The 23,517-nt window shown below is 45.5% G+C and overlaps 1 protein-coding gene across 1 annotated transcript in view; it reads right to left on the bottom strand.

The window, feature by feature from the left end:
• Window positions 1-21,634, bottom strand: part of RTTN (rotatin) — a 329,764-nt gene extending 308,130 nt beyond the window's left edge. Inside the window, exons 1-4 of the mRNA XM_040353902.1 lie at window positions 21,494-21,634; window positions 16,683-16,759; window positions 13,838-14,025; window positions 3,577-3,772 (exon numbers count right to left, since the gene is read on the bottom strand). Coding sequence (XP_040209836.1) covers window positions 3,577-3,772; window positions 13,838-14,025; window positions 16,683-16,713 — 415 coding nt within the window. The 5' untranslated portion in view covers window positions 16,714-16,759; window positions 21,494-21,634. The remainder of the gene's footprint in view (window positions 1-3,576; window positions 3,773-13,837; window positions 14,026-16,682; window positions 16,760-21,493) is intronic.
• Between the last annotated feature and the right edge of the window lie 1,883 nt (window positions 21,635-23,517).

Raw genomic sequence — 23,517 nt, 5'->3', positions numbered from 1 at the left:
CCCCTCCCTCCGGTGCTTCTCAGGGCTTTCGCGTGCCATCGGGGGCCCAGAGAAAGAATCATCCAGTGCCGGATGGGAAGCATAGAGATGACTGGTGACCAGATGGTCAACAGTCATCCCTATGACCGTCGGAGGCCCAGGTGCGATGTGATGACGTCACACCCGGTAAACAAATAATTTTTTTCACAATCTCATGCTTTCCAGCCTGGAGGAGAGATGTGGGGTCTTATTGACCCCGCATCTCTCCATAAAGAGGACCTGTCACACACCATTCCTATTACAAGGGATGCTTACAGTCCTTGTAATAGCAATAAAAGCAATAAAAGTGATAAAAAAATTAAAAATAAAAAAAAAATAAAAAAATAAAGCAAAATAAAAAAAATAACAACAAAATAATTTTAAAACGCCCCTTTCCCCGGGAGCTTGCGCTCAGAAGCGAATGCACATGCAAGTCCCGCCCACATATGTAAACGCTGTTCAAACTACATATGTGAGGTATCGCCGCGTGCGTTAGAGTGCCAGCAACAATTCTAGCACTAGACCTCTGTAACTCTAAACTGATAACCTGTAAAAAAAATTCAAAGCGTAGCCTATGGAGATTTTTAAGTACCGAAGTTTGGCGCCATTCCATGAGTGTGCGCAATTTTAAAGCGTGAAATGTTAGGTATCTATTTACTCGGCGTAACATCATCTTTCATATTGTACTAAAAAATTGGTCTTGAAAAATTATTGCGCAAATACCGTGCAAGATAAAAAGTTGCAATGACCGGCATTTTATTCCCTAGGGTGTCTGCTAAAAAAACATATATAATGTTTGGGGGTTCTGTGTAATTTTCTAGCAAAAGAATGATGATTTGTACATGTAGGAGAGAAGTGCCAGAATAGGCCCGGTATTGAGGTGGTATAAAAGCCCTGTATTGAAGGGGTTAAAGGTGGTCAACAGATCGGCCTCTTCAAATTCGGCAGTGCCTAATGATGGAGAGCAACTGAGCATGTGCAGAGCAGGGTGAGACAGTATTACTGGATTTTTATTTTTTTTCTTATTTTTATTGAGTTTCAGATTAGAAATTCACAAGAAAACAGTTTTAAACAGTATAGGCACTTATTTTTAATGTTTTACATAGATACATGCAAAAGGGGACAGCCTGATGTTATCTAGCAGGACCTAATTTTCTGACTAAAGTTCCACTTTAACCACCTCAAAACCGCACGCCGTCATATGACATCCTGGTATTGAGGTGGGGATATCTGAATGATGCAGCTACAGCCATCATTCAGATATCCTTCTTTTCAGCCGGCGATTCCGCACACCATAAGAATGATCATATCGTCAGTTCCGCCGCTTGATCATTCTTATAGGAGGTGGGAGGGGAATGTCCCTGGTCATCTCTATGACCGCCGGAGGCCCAGGTACCTGCAAGTAAACAAAGCTGCAATCGCTGCTGAAAGCATGAGATCTGTGAATTTCTTTTCACAATCTAATGCTTTCAAGCCTGGAGAAGAGATGCAGGGTCTTATTGACCCCGCATCTCTCCATAAAGAGGACCTGTCACAGTGATTCCTATTACAAGGGATGTTTACATTCCTTGTACTAGGAATAAAAGTGATAAAAAAAAAGCACAAGTCCCGCCCACATATGTAAACGCTGTTCAAACATGTAAGGTATCACAGCGTGCGTTAGAGCGTGTGCAACAATTCTAGAACTAGACCTCTTCTGTAACGCTAAACTGGTAGCCTGTAAAAAATCGCCTATGGAGATTTTTAAGTACCGAAGTTCGGTGCCATACCATAAGTGTGCACAATTTTCAAGTGTGACAAGTTAGGTATCCATTTACTTGGCGTAACATCATCTTTCACATAATACAAAAAATTGGGCTAAATTTACTGTTTTGTTATTTTTTTATTTTTATTTTTTATTTTTTTTATTTATGAAACCATTAAAAAAAAAAAAAAGGCGTTTGAAAAATTATTGCGCAAATACAGTGTGAGATAAAAAGTTGCAATGACCGCCACTTTATTCGCTAGGGTGTCTGCTAAAAAATGTATATATATTGTAAGGGGTTAGCTCGGTAGCGGGGTGTGTGACCCCCTGGATGGGTTCACTACACACTGAATTTATACAGACAGGCAGTCGAAGATGGTTGAAAACAAAGATTTTGGTTTATTCTTCCATCTTGCTGGAAACAAGTGCAAGCATCCAAACAGCATAAACAAAATCAAACATAAAATAAACTCTGGCCACTTGGGGCGTCTATCTTCACCACACAGGAACCTATCTATGGAGTCTGGCACAGCCTAGTGCTGGGCAGACACTGCTGGTCATACAGCAGAAAAACAATAGTCTTTTGATTTTTATCACACAGAAAAATCAATACTCTCCTCACCTTCTCAGAAGACTTTCAGTACGCTGCTCTCCTTACTCACAAAGCCTCAGGATGCAGCAAATCAGTAGTAATCCTCTGGATTACTTATAGAGGCCTTAATTGCCTCATTCTGAACAGCTAAAGTTTTCCAACGCCCTTAGACCTTCTGGCCACTTTTGCAGCCGACGCCTAATAGCAATGGGTGTATTGTCTAAACAAGGCAGAAATGTATGTCCCATCCGTGACAACACCCACAGATTTACCTGACTTCCTGTCACAATATCAATATATATACCGTATTTATCGGCATATATCGCACACTATTTTCCCCTTTAAAATAAGGGGAAAATCGTGGGTGCGCGATATACGCCGATAGCCGCTTCCCGCGCTCAGTTTGAAATCCTGCGCCAACATATACCGAGTGCAGTACACTCGGGTACATTCGGCCAGGCTCGGCTTCGCTCGTGCTCACGCATAAACGTCACAGAGCGTGAGCGCGAGCCTTGCCGAATGTACCCGAGTGTACTGCACTCGGTATATGTCGGCGGAGGCGTTCGAACTGAGCGTGGGAAGCAGGGACTCGACTTGAGGCGCGCGCTGGAGAAGCCGGGAGGACACCATTGAGGCCGCAGATGGACGCCGGACCGGACGATGGACGCTGGGAAGACACCAAAACTGTAAGTAATGAAATCATATAACATTTTTTTTTACAGGAATTTCGGGGGCAACTTTAGGGGTGCGCGGTATACGCGGGAGCGCGTTATACCGCGATAAATACGGTATATATATATATATATATATATATATATATATATATATATATATATATATATATATATATATATATATATATATATATACACACACACACACACACACACACACACACATACATACATACATACATACATACATACATACACACACACATACATACATATACAATATTTGGGAGTTCCGAGTAATTTTCTAGCAAAAAAAAAATATGATTTTTACATGAAGGAGAGAAGTGCCAGAATTGAGGTGGTTAATGCTATAGTTTTTTTTTTTTTTTTTTTTATGGTAAAATCAGTTTATATTACCTTCTTTTGAATAGTAATTATTAGAGAATAAATCATCAGTATTAGTTAAAAAAATAAAAAAAGTAGACAAAAAGAAAATCAATAAATCAAGGTATAGAAAATCTTTGACAAAGGGAATGCCTAATAGTTACCTGCATAGTCCTGCCCTTGCCAGGCTTTGTTCTCCAGTGATGGGAGAGGCCCAAAGGGACTTTCTGCTGGAAGAAGGAAGAGGCCATCTAAAATGCCATCCACGAAAACTTGAAGGTTTGGTTCAATGTTTGGCCGAAGCTGAGAAAAGAAGTCTACAGCACCCATATCAAGCAGCCACTGAGCAGCTAGGGAATGCTGTAAAAAATAAATGAAAAAAACAGTGGACATAAGAAACCAAGAAAATACATTTTGTTTAGATGTCATGACATGTAGCAAACTGTGACCCCCTGTCTACCAACAGTGATAAGCAGAGCAAGACAAAACATTAAAGACAAAGCAATTTGTTCAAGTGATCACTGCCATATTATAAGTGATCTATCCCGTTATCTTATTCCAATACTAGGCACCTTTCTTCTGTTCTCTTATACAACTACATGACATATCTTTGACCCTGATGAGCTGCAAAGGTTTGTAGCATTGTTACAAGCATTGTTAAATGACATAACATAACAATTGCATAACAAGCATTGTTAAAGACGAACTCTGAAAAAAAACGGACGTTACTTACCGGTAACGGTGTTTCTATGAACCTTCCAGGACGGCACCCGAGAGATGATGGCTCCTCCCCACAGGAAACACAATCACTTAACAATTTAAAAGTCCCCACCCTTCCCCTTGATCCTCAGTATGAATTAGAGTAGTCCTGAACTGGTTCACAAGGGACATTGTTCCGTATAGGTACTTACCACCTAGCGTTTAGCTTATCTTTTCCCTCCACATAGGGCGGGAAGTAGGCCTGCCGTCCTGGAAGGTTCATAGAAACACCGTTACCGGTAAGTAACGTCCGTTTTCTCTCATCACCTTCCAGGACGGCACCCGAGAGGATAGACGAGTAACCAACAGGCCTACTTTAGGGTGGGACCCTTGCCTGCAAGGTCTTTTGCTAGATGTCAGAATCTGATTTTATTTCACCACTTCCACTTCCTAGTGTGTGATGAGGGTATCCTAGCTGGATCATGAAAATGACCTGCAGGTCTGCTCCACCTATGCTCCTGTCTCCTCTTTGGATGCAGAGTCTAGGTGGCACGTGCTCTTAAAGAAAAAAATTCTGAGAGCTTGAGTATTCTTTAGGATAGAAAGGTTGGCTGCGCCAATATTCTAGCCATCGTGGTTGATAGTGTCTGCAAAGCTGCATAAGACCATCCAAAGTTTAGTCAGAGATTTGTTCTGTGAAACAAAGACCTACTTTGATCAACCCAGAAAAAAAGAAAAAAACAACATGTGGTTTTAAGCCACTAGTCTGTACAGGAGAATGGTTTAGAAAGAAACAGGGTCTCCCGACGTACAATCCTTGTGGGTCCCCCTTTTTTGTTTGCCAAAGTCCTGGTGAAACAAGGAAATAAACCCACTCAAGGATACTAGATTAAGGGAAGTCTATTCCCTTCACTCAAATGACTGGACAGGTATGTGACCAAGCAGGGCGTTTGGTGTGCTCCTGCACTCCCTTCAGTCCACCTGTCCACCTCCATTCATTGGAATGCATGTGACTTTATAGCGAGGACACTTATTGGTCAGTGTCTGGACCACAGGATACCTTGGCGTGGCTCGTTCGTGCGTCCGCTAATACGCGTGGACAGACTCCTGTCTCCAACGTACACTGCTAGACCGGACAAAAACAGCTGCTCTGCAAGCCGGTTGACAAGCAGGTCCCATCCTGGTCATTCCCCATTTCTGGGTTCCTTCCCATCTGAATACCGACATGTCAGATGTGAGATTGTTCTATATACCCTAGGCTCCTTATAACCCTGCGAGTCGATCATTAAACTACGCAGAAAGGAGCCTGTTACGAAATTGCGAGTAACCACTGCATTCATTGGTATATAACAGAAAAGAACAAAGGTGTCGGGGAAAGAAAACTTTTCACCGCCCCCCGCGTATAATATGCAGATACATTTTACCCTATAATCTCAGGGTAAACCCATGAGTGCCACACGCCAACAGAATACAGTATTCTGTAAAAATCCAGTGTTTGAGGTCATGATCCACTCCACGCACCAAGGAGTGTTAAGTTAAGCAGATCCCTACCACAAGGGACCAATGCCATAGTAGGAGTAAAAGATGAATATTGGTTATTCATATCCAGTTCGTCCGAGGGGGTGACATGAAGGACATACACTGAGCTATAAAGCTCGGATCGGGAGAACCAGTCAGAAAGAATCCTGATGCTGAATTTTTTAGGCAAACAGCCCCTAACAGCGTAACCCCTTTCCTACTAAAAAGAACCTACTAGGTGATTTTATGACCTCCTTCCAGTGTCCTATAACCCTACTGGGTTCAGGTCTAGGGAATGTCCCTGGCATGCCTAGAAGTAAAGGCCCGCAATCAGAAATCCTGTTCCTTCCATGTGAATGGAAAATAAGGTCTGAAATAAAGTGACCGAAATGAAGTGACCAAAATGTCCCAGATATACAGGTCCTAGATCTTGTATTTCCGAAGGACAGCAAGCTCAGACTTAATATGGAAAGACAGATAGACACCCCCAGCCTCCACTGCTGTGTTTTCTGATATACAGACACCTGTAGAATAGAGAAGACACAACCAACCTTAGGTGTGTATTTCTCATATGTAGTAAGATACCATATAACCTAAGCCCAGAGAAAGGACAGAAGCTCCAAGTGTGAGCTTCTGATGCTTAATAGGTTTATAGGTCCTGTATCCAACAGAGAGGCCACTAGCCAATCTGGAGTTTTTTTTTTTTTTTTTTTTTTTGAGTAATAAACAACGCAGAGGACACAGACACCTTCTACTGCTGCGTTTTATTTATGTGCAGCGACCCAAGGTAATAGATTCAGGACAGGAGGACAAGAACCACTATAGTGTTGTCTATTCCTGACTGACCGCAGTACGGTCTTCCAATCAACAGAAAATAATACTAGCACCTATAGTATATCTCTGATGATCATAGAAAGAGACAAACAGTCGCATGGCCAGTATGACCAAAAGGACATATGCGGCCTCAACCGTGTATTGCTGGTGTTATACTCCCTGCAGTCATAACTAGCAGAGAGTGGTATTAGCATACTTCAGATAAACAATAGGGTATAGGACAAGGGACCGAAATGTTACAGACAGTAACATTGTGTATTCCAACACCCACAGTCATATACCTGATAGAAACGTCACTAGCAAGAACACTCAATGCTGTGCGTTTCTGGATAGTAACAGTATACCGTCATGAACCCACAATACCAGTTGTGCATTATTTTGATTAGAAAAAAACTTGGAAAGTTTATATGACCAACAGCATGTTGTCAGCAACCCAATGTGTTACTTAATGCAACCTTGTCGGGTCATCTAATCAACAGAAATGTCACTAGCAAAAAAGGACCCTTAAAGCAGTGCATATCTGAATTTATAAATATCCTTAACAATAATACAATGCTATGCGTTTCTAATCAGCAAAATTGCATAGTCATATAACCAGCAGAAGTGTCGCTATCAGTAACTCAGCATCATGCGTTTCTGATAAGTAATAGTGTACCAACATGTAACCTCCAGAAATTTTTACCAACAGTAACTCAGTGTGGTATGTTTCTGAATAACCATAGTGTGCGGTTTATATAATAGAGGTGTCACCGACAAATCAATGTCATGCTTCTCTGATAAGCAATAATATACATTCCTGTATCCGACAGAAATTACACCGACAGTAACTCAATGTGGTATATTTCTGAATAACCATAGTGTGCGGTTTATATAATAGAGGTGTCACCGACAAATCAATGTCATGCTTTTTTGATAAGCAATAATATACATGCATGTATCCGACAGAAATTACACCGACAGTAACTCAATGTGGTATGTTTCTGAATAACAATAGTGTGCGAATATAGCATAGAGGCGTCACCACCATTCAGTGTTATGCGTTTGATAAGGAACAGAGTACCGTTATCTAATCAATTTTAGGCATTTCTGGTGAGTCATAAGATATCCCTTGATCATCAGTCTACATATATACACACACAAATATATATATATACACACACACACACATATCTCAGAAATGACCCAAGATAAACCCATGTTGTGCATTTCTGATGTGCGGACAGACCAACGCTCTATCCTAGCATAACCTGAGTTTCAGATATTGATCCTTCATCCCAGTGAAGGAACATGGTAGTTCCAAATACTGGAAATCCGAGGTGTGTGACTATACCACAATAGTGGTAGCTGCTATTCTGCTATTGCAAAGGTCTGAGTAGGTGTAGCTGGTCCACACACAGGTGGGAGCTAGTCCAAGCCTTTAAGGTCTTAACGAGCACAGACTCAGAAATCAATTAGGTCTCTCATGAAGAGGTGACCATAGTCTCAGGCTGGAGGCAATCAGACACCTGTATGGCTGATTTTCATAGTTTTAACACAGGGGTTTGTACCAGAGAAACTCCCAATTAAGGGTTGCAGGCTAGCATTTTATGCTTCTCACACCACCTAAATGGTTTGTTGCCTGAGCCACCTTTAGGGTGGGACCCTTGCCATAGTGTGCGGTTTAGATTAACTCTAACACACTGACAGATACACCAGCAGTGTAAGGAGGAAGTGATCGGTTGGAACTTGGGAGATATTGTAACCAATAAACAACCCCCACAAGGGTAATAAACCCACTAGTATGCCCCCTGTTGGGCCTATCCTAAGAGTTTAGGAGGTCAGTTTTTTGGCTAAAAAACCTAACTGCACCCTTGTGATCTGCCTGTCAGATTCATGGCAGGCTGGCCCTAACTGGATTGAGCCTTGCTCAGCCCCCTTTTATGAGATTATTCTAGGGATTTTATAATCTCCTCAGAGGCCTGTAATTGCCTGCAGGAGTCCAACCAGACCCTCTAGGGTGAATGGCTCCTGTTTAGCTTGGCTTACCATATCCTCCCTGTCCTCCTTAAGCTTCCTCTACCTGGACTAGAGGGAATGACTGTGAGGGCGGGGGAAGGGCACTAGGTTCCGTTCGGACGAGGCCTTCTTGGGAGGATATGTCTTCTCTAGGGATAAGCTCCTCTATGTCAGACCTTAAGTTACGGACTGCCTGGCGGCTTCATGGAAAGTTTTTCCTTTCTCTGCCAAGTTATGAGGAGCTATGCCCTGTAGCGGTAGGAGACTGTTTATTTGGGGTCTCCTGGGATCCGCTGGGGGGTTTTTGCAAGACAAGAGATATACATATATGCATAATATTACTTTGTCCTCCCCCAGGACTGCAGGTTTGTACTGGGGAGGTGAAAGGGTGAGAAGTAAAAACCAGTCCTGTGCTGGCTGGCTGGCCCCAGAGACTCAGACCCTGAAGACCAGGACTCTCACTCCCTTTCCTCCTCCCTTTCCAAGGGGGAATGTACTCACTGCGCCCCGACCTGGATCTGCCTGCAGTCACATTTGCCTTCATCTCCTCCTGTCCATGAGGAGGTTTGGCTGGGTCCCCGGCTGTCGGTACCTCTTGTAAGGGCTATCCGCAAGCCGACCCTTCCACCGCCATGCTTCTCTCCGGCGTCCCTTCCGGGTTGCGCTGTGAGGCAAAAGCCCACCTTCACTCAGAGAGGCTTGGAGCGCCATGTTTCCAAAAGTAGGAAGCAGTACCCGGGAAGAGAGAGCTCTTCAAATGGCGGCGTTTCTTCTGCACCCTAGCGATGGCAAGCCTCCCCGCAGCTCAGAGCGCTGGTGCACGCCTGGGGCGACCTGTGAGTTAGACCCGAAGGCCTACAGGTTAGTTCAGCCCTCCCCGGCCTCCCTAAGACCTGTCTCAACAGGGGTACCTTCGACCCTCCCCGGTCTCTAGGTTTTCAAACAAAACAAACGTGACGATGTGTTCGGAGAAACACAATCAATACTGAGGATCAAGGGGAAGGGTGGGGACTTTTAAATTGTTAAGTGATTGTGTTTCCTGTGGGGAGGAGCCATCATCTCTCGGGTGCCGTCCTGGAAGGTGATGAGAGAAAAAACACACACACAGTATGTGTTAATTGAAAGATCAAGTGATATTAAAGCTTTTTATTTATTTTTAATAATATTTATTAAAATAACAGACATGTTATAAATACCGTATTTGCCGGCGTATAAGACGACTGGGCGTATAAGATGACCCCCTAATTTTCCAGCCAAAATGTTGGTTTGGGGATATACTCACCGTATAAGACTACCCCCTTCCTACTAGTCATGCCTCGGCTCACGGTGCCACCATTACATGCCAGACTGTGCCCCAGTACATGCCAGACTGTGCCCCAGTACATGCCAGACTGTGCCCTTACCTTATCCCAAGACATGCAGAATCGCGGCCTTACGATTTTTTAAAAGCCGCACCTTCTACGTCTTCTGTTCCGTGATAGGCGGAAACACTCAGCTTCCCAGGAGGCACTGTGTTCAGTGTTCGCCTATCACGGAGGACGAGAGGGCCTCCGTGATAGGCGGACACTAAACACAGGACGAGAGGGCCTCCGTGATAGGCGGACACTGAACACAGTGCCTCCTGGGAAGCTGAGTGTTTCCGCCTATCACGGAACAGAAGACGTAGGAGGCGCGGCTTTTGAAAAATCGTACGGCCGCGATTCTGGGATAAGGTAAGGTTAGGTTACTGGCGTATAAGATGACCCCCGACTTTTAAGAAGATTTTAAGGGGTTAGAAAGTCGTCTTATACGCCGGAAAATATGGTACCTGTGCTGTGCAATGGTTTTGCACAGTAGCCCCGATCCTCATTTTCTCAGAGGCTCCTCCTCTTTGGTACGTGCCACCATACAAAGCTTTTTATGGGACACAAACAAGATGGCTCGGCCCCATTCTCTACTTTATTGGCACAAGACATGATCGACAACAGTGGGAGCCAATGGCTCCCGCTGCCATCAATCTGCCAAATGAAGAGGGACAGAGCCGGGAGAGCCGCTGCTCTCGTACGCAGTGCTGGATTGGGAATGGGCTTGGAGGGGGGTAGGGATTCTGTTACACCGAATCTCTACGAAGCGTTATCTGATCGGGTCCACCAAAACAGATGGATGGGGGATCTATTCCCATCCGTCCGGTGAATCGGATGACAGTTCAACCTTGGTTTTATCAGACCATAACACATTTTCCCACCTGCTTTTGGGAGACTTTAGATGTGCCATTTGCAAAATTTAGCCAGGCTTGGATGTTTTTCTTGGTAAGAAAAGGCTTCCATTTTGCCACTCTACCCCATAGCCCAGACATATGAAGAATACGTGAAATTGTTGTCACATGTACCACACAGCCAGTACTTGTCAGATATTCCTGGAGCTCCTTTAATGTTGCTGTAGGACTCTTAGCAGCTTCCCTGACCAGTTTTCTTCTCATCAATTTTGGAGGGACATACAATTCTTGGTAATGTCACAGTTGTGCCATATTTTCTCCACTTGATGATGACTGTGTTCCATGGTATATCTATAATGCCTTGGAAATTCTTTTGTACCCTTCTCCTGAATGATATCCTTTTACAAGGAGATCCCTCTGATGCTTTGGAAGCTATGCAGACCATGGCTTTTGCTGTAGAATGCGGCTAAGAAAATGTCAGGAAAGACCTACTAGAACAGCTGAACTTTATTTAGGGTTAATCAGAGGCACTTTAAAATTATGGCATATGTATACTGACTCCTATTTAACATGAGCTTCAATGTAATTGTTTAATTATGAACACAGCTACATTCCTAGTTATAAAAGAGGGTGTGCACACTTATGCAATCACATTATTTTAGTTTTTTTTTGTTTTTTTGTGATCAAAAGAAAGCTTGATTTATGGGGAAAAAGGGATGTCAATTTTGTTTGGGTACAACATCGCACGACCACGCAATTGTCAGCTAAAGCGACGCAGTACAGAATAGCAAAAAATGCTCTGGTCAGGAAGGGGCTGAAGTGGTTGAAAATGAATTAAATAGTGCTTTTGGTTTGTGGTGCTCAGATGCAGTGAGGATCCACTTTAATCAGTGACGCTGAACCAGGAACTGATATTACTGACTAGAGGTGCGTTTAACACGGTCTTTCAACCACGTACAGTATTTAGCCCTTTACCCGGAGCTTCACTTTAAATAATAATACACAGAGAAATTCTAATAGTAATTTGATCATCATGATTTGCAGGACAGATGGTAAGCATCTATTACATTGTTTGTAGATCAACAGTATCATTGAGTTAATAAAATGAAAATGCATGGTGACAGGTCCACTAAAAGTGTTAATTAATCTGGAAAATGAATTTAATTATATGCATATGTCACATATTATATTTGATATGATATGTTTTGACTGATACATATGAGTGAGGTTTTTCACAGAACTATTTTTACTCATGACGTCTATTGTCTATTTATGCAACACCTTTATTTTTCACGCCTTGTAATATATTTGCTTGGCTAAACAACAAATATAGTTTCTAGCACTTTTTTTTTTTTCTAATTATGTCATGCTAATTTATTTTAAAATTGTTTTAATAGGGATCTGCATCAAAAATACGAAGCTGTACGCCTGTCGGATCTAACCCAGATGCTGTCGTATCTTGTTTTGAGGATTCAAAACAAAGATACGACGCGGGAAATTTGAAAGTACTCGCTTTGTGGATCTGCCCCTAGGACTTTTGTTTAAAGGGCGCTGGCCAGGAACTTGTTTTGCATACAAACGGCAAAGAGTTGTCGGCCAACAAACACAAAACTATGCGTTTTTTCAGCTCTTTAGCGCCACCCTTTGGGCAACGTCTACTAACATTGTGTTATTGTTAGCATTGCTTCTGAGCATGCTTGTTTGTACTTTGGAGTTTTGTCCAACACACAATTGTTGGCAGACAATTTTAAAGCATGCTATCCCACATTTGTCCATGGAAAATCTGACAATTGTCCGATGGAGCATACAAATGGTTGGATTTTTCAACAACAGCATGTCATCACACAATTCCTGTTGGAAAATCCCATCATGTGTACAAGTCTTTAGTAAAGCAGCCCATAGATAAGTATTTTTTTTGTTCACCTGTGTTGAACATTGAATGTGTGGATGGGGGAATCCTCCCTACTAAGCTATTCGATTCTGACAGTGCGGAGACCTCCCAGTCATCAGAATAGACTGATCAGTGCCAGTGGCACTTATCAAGCTGAGAAAATCCGACAGGCTGGTTGCCACTGAACCAGCCAAATTGTGATCCACGTATTGCCAGCTTTAGACCTCCAGTCTATTTAGGCAGAAAAGCCTGAACCACACTCTGGGCTGGATTTAGAAACGAGATATGACGGCGTATCTCCGGATACGCTGTCGTATCTCTGAGTTGCGGCATCGTATCTATGCACCCGATTCATAGAATCAGTTACGCATAGATTTCCCTAAGATCCGACTGGCGTAAGTGTCTTACACCGTCGTATCTTAGGCTGCATATTTACACTGGCCGCTAGGTGGCACTTCCGTATAGTTACGCGAGGAATATGCTAACTAGGTATTTACGCCGATTCAGAAACGTACGTCCGGCCGGCGCATTTTTTTATGTCGTTTATGTTAGGCTTTTTCCGGCGTAAAGTTACCCCTGCTATATGAGGCGTAGCTAATGTTAAGTATGGACGTCGTTCATGCGCCGAGTTTTGAAATTTTTACGTCGTTTGCGTAAATCGTTCGCGAATAGGGCTGTACGTAAGTTACGTTCACGTCTAAAGCAATGACGACTTGCAGCGTAATTTCGAGCATGCGCTCTGGGATTTTTTCACGAACGGCGCATGCGTCGTTCACAAAAAAACAGAAAATACGCGGGGTCATGTTAAATTTAAATAAAACACGCCCACAACATCCCCATTTGAATTAGGCGGGCTTACGCCGGCCCACATACGTTACGCCGCCGTAACTTAGGGCGCAATTTCTTTCTGAATACGGAACTTGCGTCCAAATTTACGGCGGCGTAACGTATCTGAGATACGTTACGCCAGCAGAAAGATCCGCTGATCTTTCTGAATCCAGCCCACAGTGTTTTCTACTGGCATGATGCTTCCATGGCCCCTCCTAACACAGGACCTCTGTCGGAGTGCTGTCTCTTCCATTTTTGGGTCAAACACATCTGGCCTTAGTTGAACTAATCAAATAGGCTACCTGTTCTAGACTGTCAGGCCCCATTTACACGCCAAAAGTAGCCCTCCCAGTGCCAGTTGTCACATCTACACTGGCTTTGCCCGTCCTTCCATTACTATATACACACGCACAGTATGTATTTCTACAATGCAATCAAATCGTAAGTACATTAGCAGATTACATACCTTGATTAACTTTTGTAGAAGCAGAAGAACTTCCTCCTTCATTGGAACGGTAGGGAAATTAAACCATTCGAGAAGATGTACAAATAAAGACTTCTCTTGGACTAGGTCTACAACAGCTATAAGATTATGGTCCAGTTTACATAGTATGTTTTTAAGAGCTCTTTCTCGAATCTCTACAAGCTGGTGACCTAAAAGGTAATAGGAATTTTTACGTTAACAAAATAATGGTAACAGTTTACATAACTTTCACTTAAAGCAGTGATTCACCCTATGAAACAAGTTTCTACCATGAAATCCAGCATACTAGCGTGAGCTACAGTATGCCTTTATTTAGTTTTTTGGCGCCGTACTCACAGTTTAATCCCGTAGTGAAGTTTCAGACTCCCCGCGGGGAATGGGCGTTCCTATGCAGAGGGAAGATGATTGACGGCCGGCTATGGCGCGTCACGCTTCCCGAAAATAGCCGGAGTAGGTCTCGGCTCTTCACAGCGCTATACGGCACCTGCGCACAGACTAGGAGCTGACTGCGCAGGCGCCGTGAAGGAAAGTCCTATTTCGGCTATTTTCGGGAAGCGTGACACGCCATAGCCGGCCGTCAATCATCTTCCCTCTGCATAGGAACGTTTTTTTTAGGGTGAACCCCCGCTTTGAAAGAGGAACTCTACCACAAATTTCCATTCCATGAAAACAGAACATAAAAATACAACTGCTACGGAAAACTAAATACATATCATCCATATTTTTAGGGAAATGGGTGACAGATTGCATCCGCGGACAGTCTTGCTTATCACAGCCAAGCAGGTCTTAAACCCCCCCCCCCCCCCGTCTAGTCGAGGGAACACAATGGACACACGGATAAGAAGAGTACAATATAGCCCCATACACACGATCAGAATTTCCAATGGAAAAAGTCAGACAGACTTTTTCGATCGGAAATTCCAACTGTGTGTATGCCCCATCTGACTTTTTTCTAAGGAATCCTGTCGGAGTTTAGATAGAGAACATGTTTTCTTTTACTCCGATGTGAGTTCGGCCGGGCAAAAGTCCGATCGTGTGTACGGGGCATAACAGAGAAGAAAATCTGAGGAGGTCCTAAACTGCTTATTTGATCATCTCCACATATTCCAAAGCACACATTCCTGTATAAATGGCTGTGGGTGCTGAAGCGACCACTGGCTGGAAACGTGAAAAGACAGAGAAAGAAAATGTCACCAGTACACCAAGGATCCCCAGAACTTTTGTCGTCACATGCCTGAGGAAGGGGCCCTGCGAGGCTCCAAAACGTTGCTATCTGCGGCAACGATGTTACCGCTGAATAAAGCTTTGGACCTGTTCTGGAGATCCGTGGTGTGCTGGTGACATTCTCTTGCTTCGATAAACTCCAAACACAAAACAAATGACCAATTTTAATTAGTTACACTAGACTTAAAGCGGAGCTCCACCCAAATGGGTAAGCTCTGCTTGTCCGACTCTTCTCCCCCTTTGCTGTCACTGTACCTGGTTTTGACACGCACCCATTCTCACTTCTGGCTGAGTTTGCCGCAGCAAACTCAGCCTGAAGTTTGGTCCCCTTCCCCCGCAGCCAGCCCATTCACAAAGCAATTCACGCATGTGCAGCAGGAGATTGGCTGTGAAGCCACAAGGCTTCACTGCCAGTCTCCTGTAGCCAAGATGGCAGCGCCAGCACCCAAGAGCCAACTGAAGAATCCATTTGGGTGAGGACACCGCTGGATGCCTGGACAGGTAAGTATCCTAATAGTAAAAGTCAGCAGTATTTGTAGATGCTGACTTTTTTTTTTTTTTTTGGGGGGAGGGGGTTTGGCTGCGGAGCTCCTCTTTAAGGCCTCGTACACACCAGCGGATCTGTCCGCTGCGTCCGCTGCCGGATTTCTGTCTGATGGTTGTACACACCATCAGACAGAAATCCGCGCGGACACGATACGCGGTGACGTGGCCGCGCCGTCGCCGCGACGATGACCTGGAATCACTTTGACGCATTCGAGGGCTTTCGGCCGATCGGACATGTCGGGTGAGTCTGTACAGACGACCGAACATGTCCGACAGACAGGCTTCCAGCGGACATGTTTCTTAGCATGCTAAGAAACATTTGTCCGCTGGAAACTGTCCGATCCGCCGGACAATTGTCCGGTCGGCCGTACACACGACCGAACATGTCTGCTGAAACTGGTCCGTCGGACCAGTTTCAGCGGACATGTTCGGTCGTGTGTATGGGGCCCAAGTAGCATATCTGGAGTTATGTCCCATCAAACAGGCATCTCTTTGCTAGCTACATTGTCGGACAGCTGTGGGTGGAGGGATGGCAATCTGTCTGACCTCATAACTAGGCTTACAAAACACATAAAAATAGAAGTCAATGTACATTGTCTCCTGGGGGACAGGAAGAAATTGAAGTGAGAGTTCTTTAATGAAAACACCACTGAATGGGTTAAACCGACATAGAAGTTGGATAAGAAGGAAGCTTGGTTTGAACAATCGTATGCACATTATTAAACTGGCTATGAACTTTTCTTGTCTATAAAGCTAAAACGGCACTTAGAATGTGTCCCTGTCTGTACAGACAGCCGGCATCTGGCCACTCCATCTGGGTACCAAATTCTACATCTGCTGATATCCACCCCTTGTCCTGTAAATTACACTGTCGGGTTGGCACTATCCTCTTAAGCTTTCTTATTCTTTCAGTTTACATAACCTAAAGTCACTCCAAAGAATTAGGATTCAAATTTAAAGACCTGAGTAATAAGAGTATAAGCAACAAAAACAAAAAAAAACACACATGAGTTTAAATCATGCCTAAATGAAGAATAAACCATATTAAAAGCATTACCAAGTTTGTTCACCAGTGAAGACAGGTCCATTGTAGCGTATATCTCTTCCCCGCTACCTCTTCCGTTTCAACAACTTCTGTGAAATGAAACAAATTTAGAATTACAAAGTAACAAATCTGCCGTGGGGCCAGTCTTATAAGCACTGTGCTATACACTTTTCTTTCGTAAAGCTGAACACAAGTCAGGTATAAAAGACACGATTCATATAGTTCAGTACAGTAAAACCTTGGTTTGAGAGCGTTTTGCAAGACAAGCAAAATGTTTTAACCACTTAACCCCCGGACCATATTGCTGGTCAAAGACCAGAGCACTTTTTGTGATTCGGCACTGCGTTGCTTTAACTGACAATTGCACGGTCGTGCGACGTGGCTCCCAAACAAACGCCTTTTTTTCCCCCCACAAATAGAGCTTTCTTTTGGTGGTATTTGATCACCTCTGCGGTTTTTAGTTTTTGCGCTATAAACAAAAATTATTTTGACAATTTAAAAAAAAAAAATGAATATTTTTTACTTTTTGCTATAATAAATATCCCTCAAAAATATATAAAAAACTATTTTTTTCCTCAGTTTAGGCCGATACGTATTCTTCTACATATTTTTCGTAAAAAAAAATCGCAATAAGCGTTTATTGATTGGTTTGCGCAAAAGTTATAGCGTTTACAAAATAGTGGGTATTTTAATGGCATTTTTATTAATATTTTTTTTTTACTAGTAATGGCAGCGATCAGCGATTTTTTTTCCGTACTGCGACATTATGGTGGACACTTCGGACACTTTTGACACATTTTTGGGACCATTGGCATTTTTATAGCGATCAGTGCTATAAAAATGCATTGGATTACTATAAAAATGCCACTGGCAGTGAAGGGGTTAACACTAGGGGGCGGGGAAGGGGTGAAGTATGTTCCCTGAGTGTGTTCTAACTGTAGGGGGGGTGGCCTCACTAGGGGAAATGACTGATCGCTGTTCATACATTGTATGAACAGAAGATCAGCATTTAGCATTTCCCTCCCTGACAGGACCGGGTCTGTAACGAGCGATTGCGTGTGCCTGGTGGCGATCGTGCCCGCCGGCCATGCGCACAGGAGTCAGGGGGAGAGCGGCCCTAGTGGCCTGCGCGAGAGCGGACGTAGAGCTATGGGCTCTCGCGCAGGGGAGCCAACCTGCCGCTGTAAAATGACATCGGCAAGTAGTTAATAAATGTTGCCTTGATATACAAGTGATGTCTTGATAGCATCATGTCACAACTGAGTATAAAAAAGAAGAGAGGAGCCTCTAAGTGTAGCAATATGAATACATTTAATGAAGGTACAACATTTAGCAACTTATTGCTACACTTAGGAGGTGCCTCTCTTCTCTGGTATACCCTGTAAAGAAAAAAAAATGCTTTGATATACAAGTGTTTTGGATTATAAGCATGTTTCTGGAACGAATTATGCTCGCAAACCAAGGTTTTACTGTATTCATGAATAAATCATTACATGTATGTTGTAAATACAACTAGAGAAAATACTGGTATTTGAATTACAACAGACAGTAGTGGTGTAGGGGCTGGCAGGATAGCCCAAGGGCATCTAATGGGTGACGTCACTTCCCATTCATTTCACAGCCGTTGTCCTCTGCAGAGATTTAGGCGCTGGAGATCATGTCGGAGCGGGTTAGATTGGCTTCCAAAAAGGTATGTACACTCATTTTTTCTTTACAAAGATAGAGGGTAGTGTAAGATCCCTGGTGTCTATAGATGCACGGATTTTAGATTTTGCATGGACTTCCACTTTAAACTATATGTAAAAAGGTGTAGCTTTTACAGCGATTTGCATTTTGTTAGTATTGAATTACGCTTTACAAGAAATCACAAAGTATGATTATTTTTCATCTGGAAATATCAAACAAGCCTATCTGAGAGCGGCACAGTGTGAACACTTGATAGTTTAGGAAAATAACAGTTATAATCCATGACACATTGTGACTTCTCTACCAGCAATCACTAAGTGTTCCCCGTCTCTTTGCATTGTTTTTTTGTTAAACTATCAGAAAGGCAGCGCAGGGCATTTGAGGACAAACGCAGTCCAGACACCAATATTATCTTCATCCAGTTTATAACATAAGCCGGCACACTCAGGTCATCTCAGTATACACATTTTGTATGGTTGCAGGGATAGGCAACCTCGGCACTCCAGCTGTGGTGAAACTACAAATCCCATCATGCCTCTGCCTCCAGGAGTCATGTCTGAGATTGTCAAGGTCTTGCAATGTCTCATGGGACTTGTAGTTTCACCACAGCTGGAGGGCCGAGGTTGCTTAACCCTGCCTTATAGGGTACCTCTATAAAAACATTTGCAGTGCAGTCAAGGGACCCCATTACTTTACCAACCATGATGCAAAGTAGAACATATGCACATACGTTTTACATGTATATATCTGCTGTCTTCATCTTGCTATATTCTTTAGAATTCTTACAATTGGGTAAGAATTTTCACTTCCTCATTCTGCAGTAGGAGTGTCATTCTGACATACTGTGTGTGACACCTGATTGGAGGAAAGGCACACACCCCCTCTCCACATGGGCAGAAGAAGGAAAATGCTTTCAGAGCTGTGCTTTTACAAGGCAAGCTCTCTGCTAATCTATTTATTGCAACCTCCCACAACGCACATTCCAGGCTGTTTTTATCTCCTGTGTCGAAGAACTTGTCAGAAGTTATCATGCTGGTAACAGAGGAACGAAGCAGCACAAACACGCGGGGCATAGTGCTTTGAACAGAGATAAGGAACAATACAGATATATGTGCCCAGCTCAAAATGTAATAAATCGGGTTTACGTTCAATTTAACTTACAACCCTGTGGGCCAACCATGGTTTCTGCAAAGCCTGGCCAAAAAAGTAGCATTTTGAGTGATCAGTGCTGCCCTGTATATATGCTAGGATGGTACATTGAGTGTGCCCTTTTTATAATCGTAACAAGGATGGAGCTGTTGTATTGCTCATCCACAAATAGACAGATGCAGAAGGTGCTCCCTCCCCCATCACAGCAGCACTGAGCTTAGCACTACAGTGACAAGGGGAAGGAAGAGCGCTTGCCCATGTGCGGACCTGTGGACAAAGGAGAGGGTGCCGTGCTGACCTGTGGATAAGGGAGCGGGGCGCCGACCTGTGGACAAGGGAGAGGGTGCCGTGCTGACCTGTGACTAAGGGAGCGGGGCGCCGACCTGTAGACAAGCCAGCGGGACGCCGACCTGTGGACAAGCCAGCGGGACGCCGACCTGTGGACAAGCCAGCGGGACGCCGACCTGTGGACAAGCCAGCGGGACGCCGACCTGTGGACAAGCCAGCGGGACGCCGACCTGTGGACAAGCCAGCGGGACGCCGACCTGTGGACAAGCCAGCGGGACGCCGACCTGTGGACAAGCCAGCGGGACGCCGACCTGTGGACAAGCCAGCGGGACGCCGACCTGTGGACAAGCCAGCGGGACGCCGACCTGTGGACAAGCCAGCGGGACGCCGACCTGTGGACAAGCCAGCGGGACGCCGACCTGTGGACAAGCCAGCGGGACGCCGACCTGTGGACAAGCGAGCAGGACGCCGACCTGTGGACAAGCGAGCAGGGCGCCGACGCGTGGACAAGGGAGAGGCCGCCGCCGCGTGGACAAGGGAGAGGCCGCCGCCGCGTGGACAAGGGAGAGGCCGCCGACGCGTGGACAAGGGAGAGGCCGCCGACGCGTGGACAAGGGAGAGGCCGCCGACGCGTGGACAAGGGAGAGGCCGCCGACGCGTGGACAAGGGAGAGGCCGCCGACGCGTGGACAAGGGAGAGGCCGCCGACGCGTGGACAAGGGAGAGGGGGCCTGGACATCTGAACTACGAACAGAATGCAATACGGCAGCTCCACACTTGTTCCTGTGAAGGGGGCATCACTCAGTATACCATCTGTCATAGCTTAGGTTGCCGCCAATCAAGCACATAAAGCCTGCTCCACTCTTTTAAACTGAGAAAATAGAGAAGATCCCACTCCTAATTCAGAAAGGGGATTCATGCCTGTTTGTGAAGTAGGAGTAGTGATGAGTGTAGGAATGTTCGGACCCAAGTCTGAACCCACCTGGGCTATCCTGCCAGGAAGCTGTCACTGCAAACTGCCAATCATAAGCGGCTGTGGCATCCCGTGTGCCCTACGTATACAAGGGGAGTGTATACCTGCAGCAGTGGGACAGGGAATGCCTTGGCTGCTTATGATTGGCTGTACGCAGGTACAGATCCCTAGCAGGATAGCCCAGGTGGGTTCAGACTTGGATCCGAACATTCCAGAGCCGATCCCTGATTAGAAGCAACTGCTCGGATGCACCAGACATGGCACTGAGAGCTGGAGACAATTGCTCTGCCCACCACTCTATGAGAGAGAAGAAAGGTTGTTAGTCATACACTTTCCAGGGTTCACAGTTGGGCATATAGGAGGAGAAAGGATCTATATATGATCTGTAGTGTGCTGACAGACAACAACCTCCACCTGGGCTGTCAGAGGGTGACCACAGAGCAGCACAGCTGCTAGACAGTTGTCACCCATTACAGGAAGTGCATGAAGGCCAGCCCTGGCAGGATCACCTGCTCTCCTTTTGTTGTAGATCTAAAAATCCTGAAATGCCATTCACCAGTCTCAGCTTACAGGGGATTCATATACAGATGAGGAACCACAGATCTCAGCATGCCTACTACATTCAGATAAGCTGGGAAGTTGCATGCTGTCTACAGTGACTGGGAGCCCATAGCATACAATGGAGAGAAGTCTTGCCAATCGGCATCGGGCACCCACACATCACATACCTGTCAGGTGTACGATGTGATCGCACTCTCATAGATGATCGATGAATAATAATAACACTGCTTCCATCTATTCTATAGCATCCAACAACACTACACTTCCAGGCTGCTCTCCGCTCCGCCCATCCGATCATCCACCACCAATCACTGAACACTGCACGTGCAGCCAATCATCATGCTCATCGCTACGTGTGTTTCCAGCAATGTGCATGAGAGAAGGGCAGGGATTGGCGGAGAGCGGCCGTGTGACAGTTATGGGTTGTGTTCTGATGGAGGGAAAGGGAGAGGGAAAGTTGGAATTGGTGTCCTCCATGTGTTCGGTGTACATAGGCGGGTGAGGGCTGAGGGCTATAGGAGGAGCACAGCCCTGACTGATTTATATCACCAGTATTATCATAATGGAGCTTCTATACAGCTGTGATACAGAGGAGCACCTTTGTGGGGCCATTGTCTACAGACGAATCTGGAGCTTTTTTTTGAGGGGGGTTCTTATTTTAGGACCACATTAACACTTGAATGACGCTACTGTCGCATTTTTAGTTCTTTGCTTTTGCATGTATTTATAAAGCATTTTTTGGAGCAGCACCGTCCATTTGAATGGGCCCCCTCCACTCCAAAAGCCCCCTAAAAAAGCTCATGTAACAAATTGCGGACGTTACAGAAAATGCGCAACTCCTACCCGGGTTTGGGGTGTCATAAACCACTTCCATACCGCGCCTATTCTGGCACTTCTCTCCCTCATGTAAAAATAATAATTTTTTTGCTAGAAAATTACTCAGAACCCCCAAACATTATATACCGGGCTCAAAATTTCAAGTCCTGAGCTACTAGCCAGGCCTCAAGGGTTACTCGCCACCAGTTGTCCCACCCAGCCCGGGGCTAAACACACTCTCATAAAATGACACTCAAATGTATTATGCAGAATTAAGTTATTAAAATAAATATTAACAACAACTGTATCCATGCCCACCAATGCAGCCTTGTGCCCAGTGACCACCATGCAGCCTTGTGCCCACCAATACAGTCTTGTGTCCCTCATGCAGCCGTGTGCCCAGTGCCCACCAATGCAGCCTTCTGTCCACCATGCAGTCGTGTGCCCACCAATGCAGCCGTGTGCCCACCAATGCAGTCTTGTGCCCACCAATGCAGCCATGTGCCCACCAATGCAGCCGTGTGTCCACCAATGCAGTCTTGTGCCCAGTGCCCACCATGGAGCCTTGTGTCCACCTTGCAGCCATGTGCCCACCAATGCAGTCTTGTGCCCACAAATGCAGCCGTGTGCCCAGTGCCCACCATGGAGCCTTGTGTCCACCTTGCAGCCGTGTGCCCACCAAGGAGACTTGTGTCCACCAATGCAGCCGTGTTCCCACCAATGCAGCCGTGTGTCCACCTTGCAGTGGTGTGCCCAGTGCCCACCTTGCAGCCATGTGCCCACCTTGCAGCCGCGTGCCCAGTGCCCACCATGGAGCCTTGTGTCCACCTTGCAGCGGAGTGCCCGCCATGCAGCCGTGTGCCCACCTTGCAGCCGTGTGCCCGGTGCCCACCATGGAGCCTTGTGTCCACCTTGCAGTCGTGTGCCCACCATGGAGCCTTGAGTCCACCATGCAGCCGTGTCCCCACCTTGCAGCCGTGTACCCAATGCCCACTTTGCAGCCGTGTGCCCAGTGCCCACCATGGAGCCTTGTGTCCACCATGCAGTCGTGTCCCCACCTTGCAGCTGTGTGCCCAGTGCCCACTTTGCAGCCGTGTGCCCAGTGCCCACCATGGAGCCATGTGTCTACCTTTCAGCCGTGTGCCCAGTGTCCACCTTGCAGCCGTGTACCCAGTGCCCACCTTGCAGCCGTGTGCCCACCATGGAGCCTTGTGTCCACCTTGCAGCCGTGTGCCCACCATGGCACCGTGTGTCCACCATGCAGCCGTGTGCCCATTTTTCAGCCGTGTGCCCAGTGCCCACTTTGCAGCCGTGTGCCCAGTGCCCACCATGGAGCCTTGTGTCCACCTTGCAGCCATGTGACCAGTGCCCACCA

The sequence above is a fragment of the Rana temporaria genome, chromosome 5 (assembly GCF_905171775.1).
Source record: "Rana temporaria chromosome 5, aRanTem1.1, whole genome shotgun sequence".
NCBI classification, from domain to species: domain Eukaryota; kingdom Metazoa; phylum Chordata; class Amphibia; order Anura; family Ranidae; genus Rana; species Rana temporaria.
The sequence above is the reverse complement of the archived record's forward strand: the minus strand, read 5'-3'. Positions and strand labels throughout refer to the sequence as shown.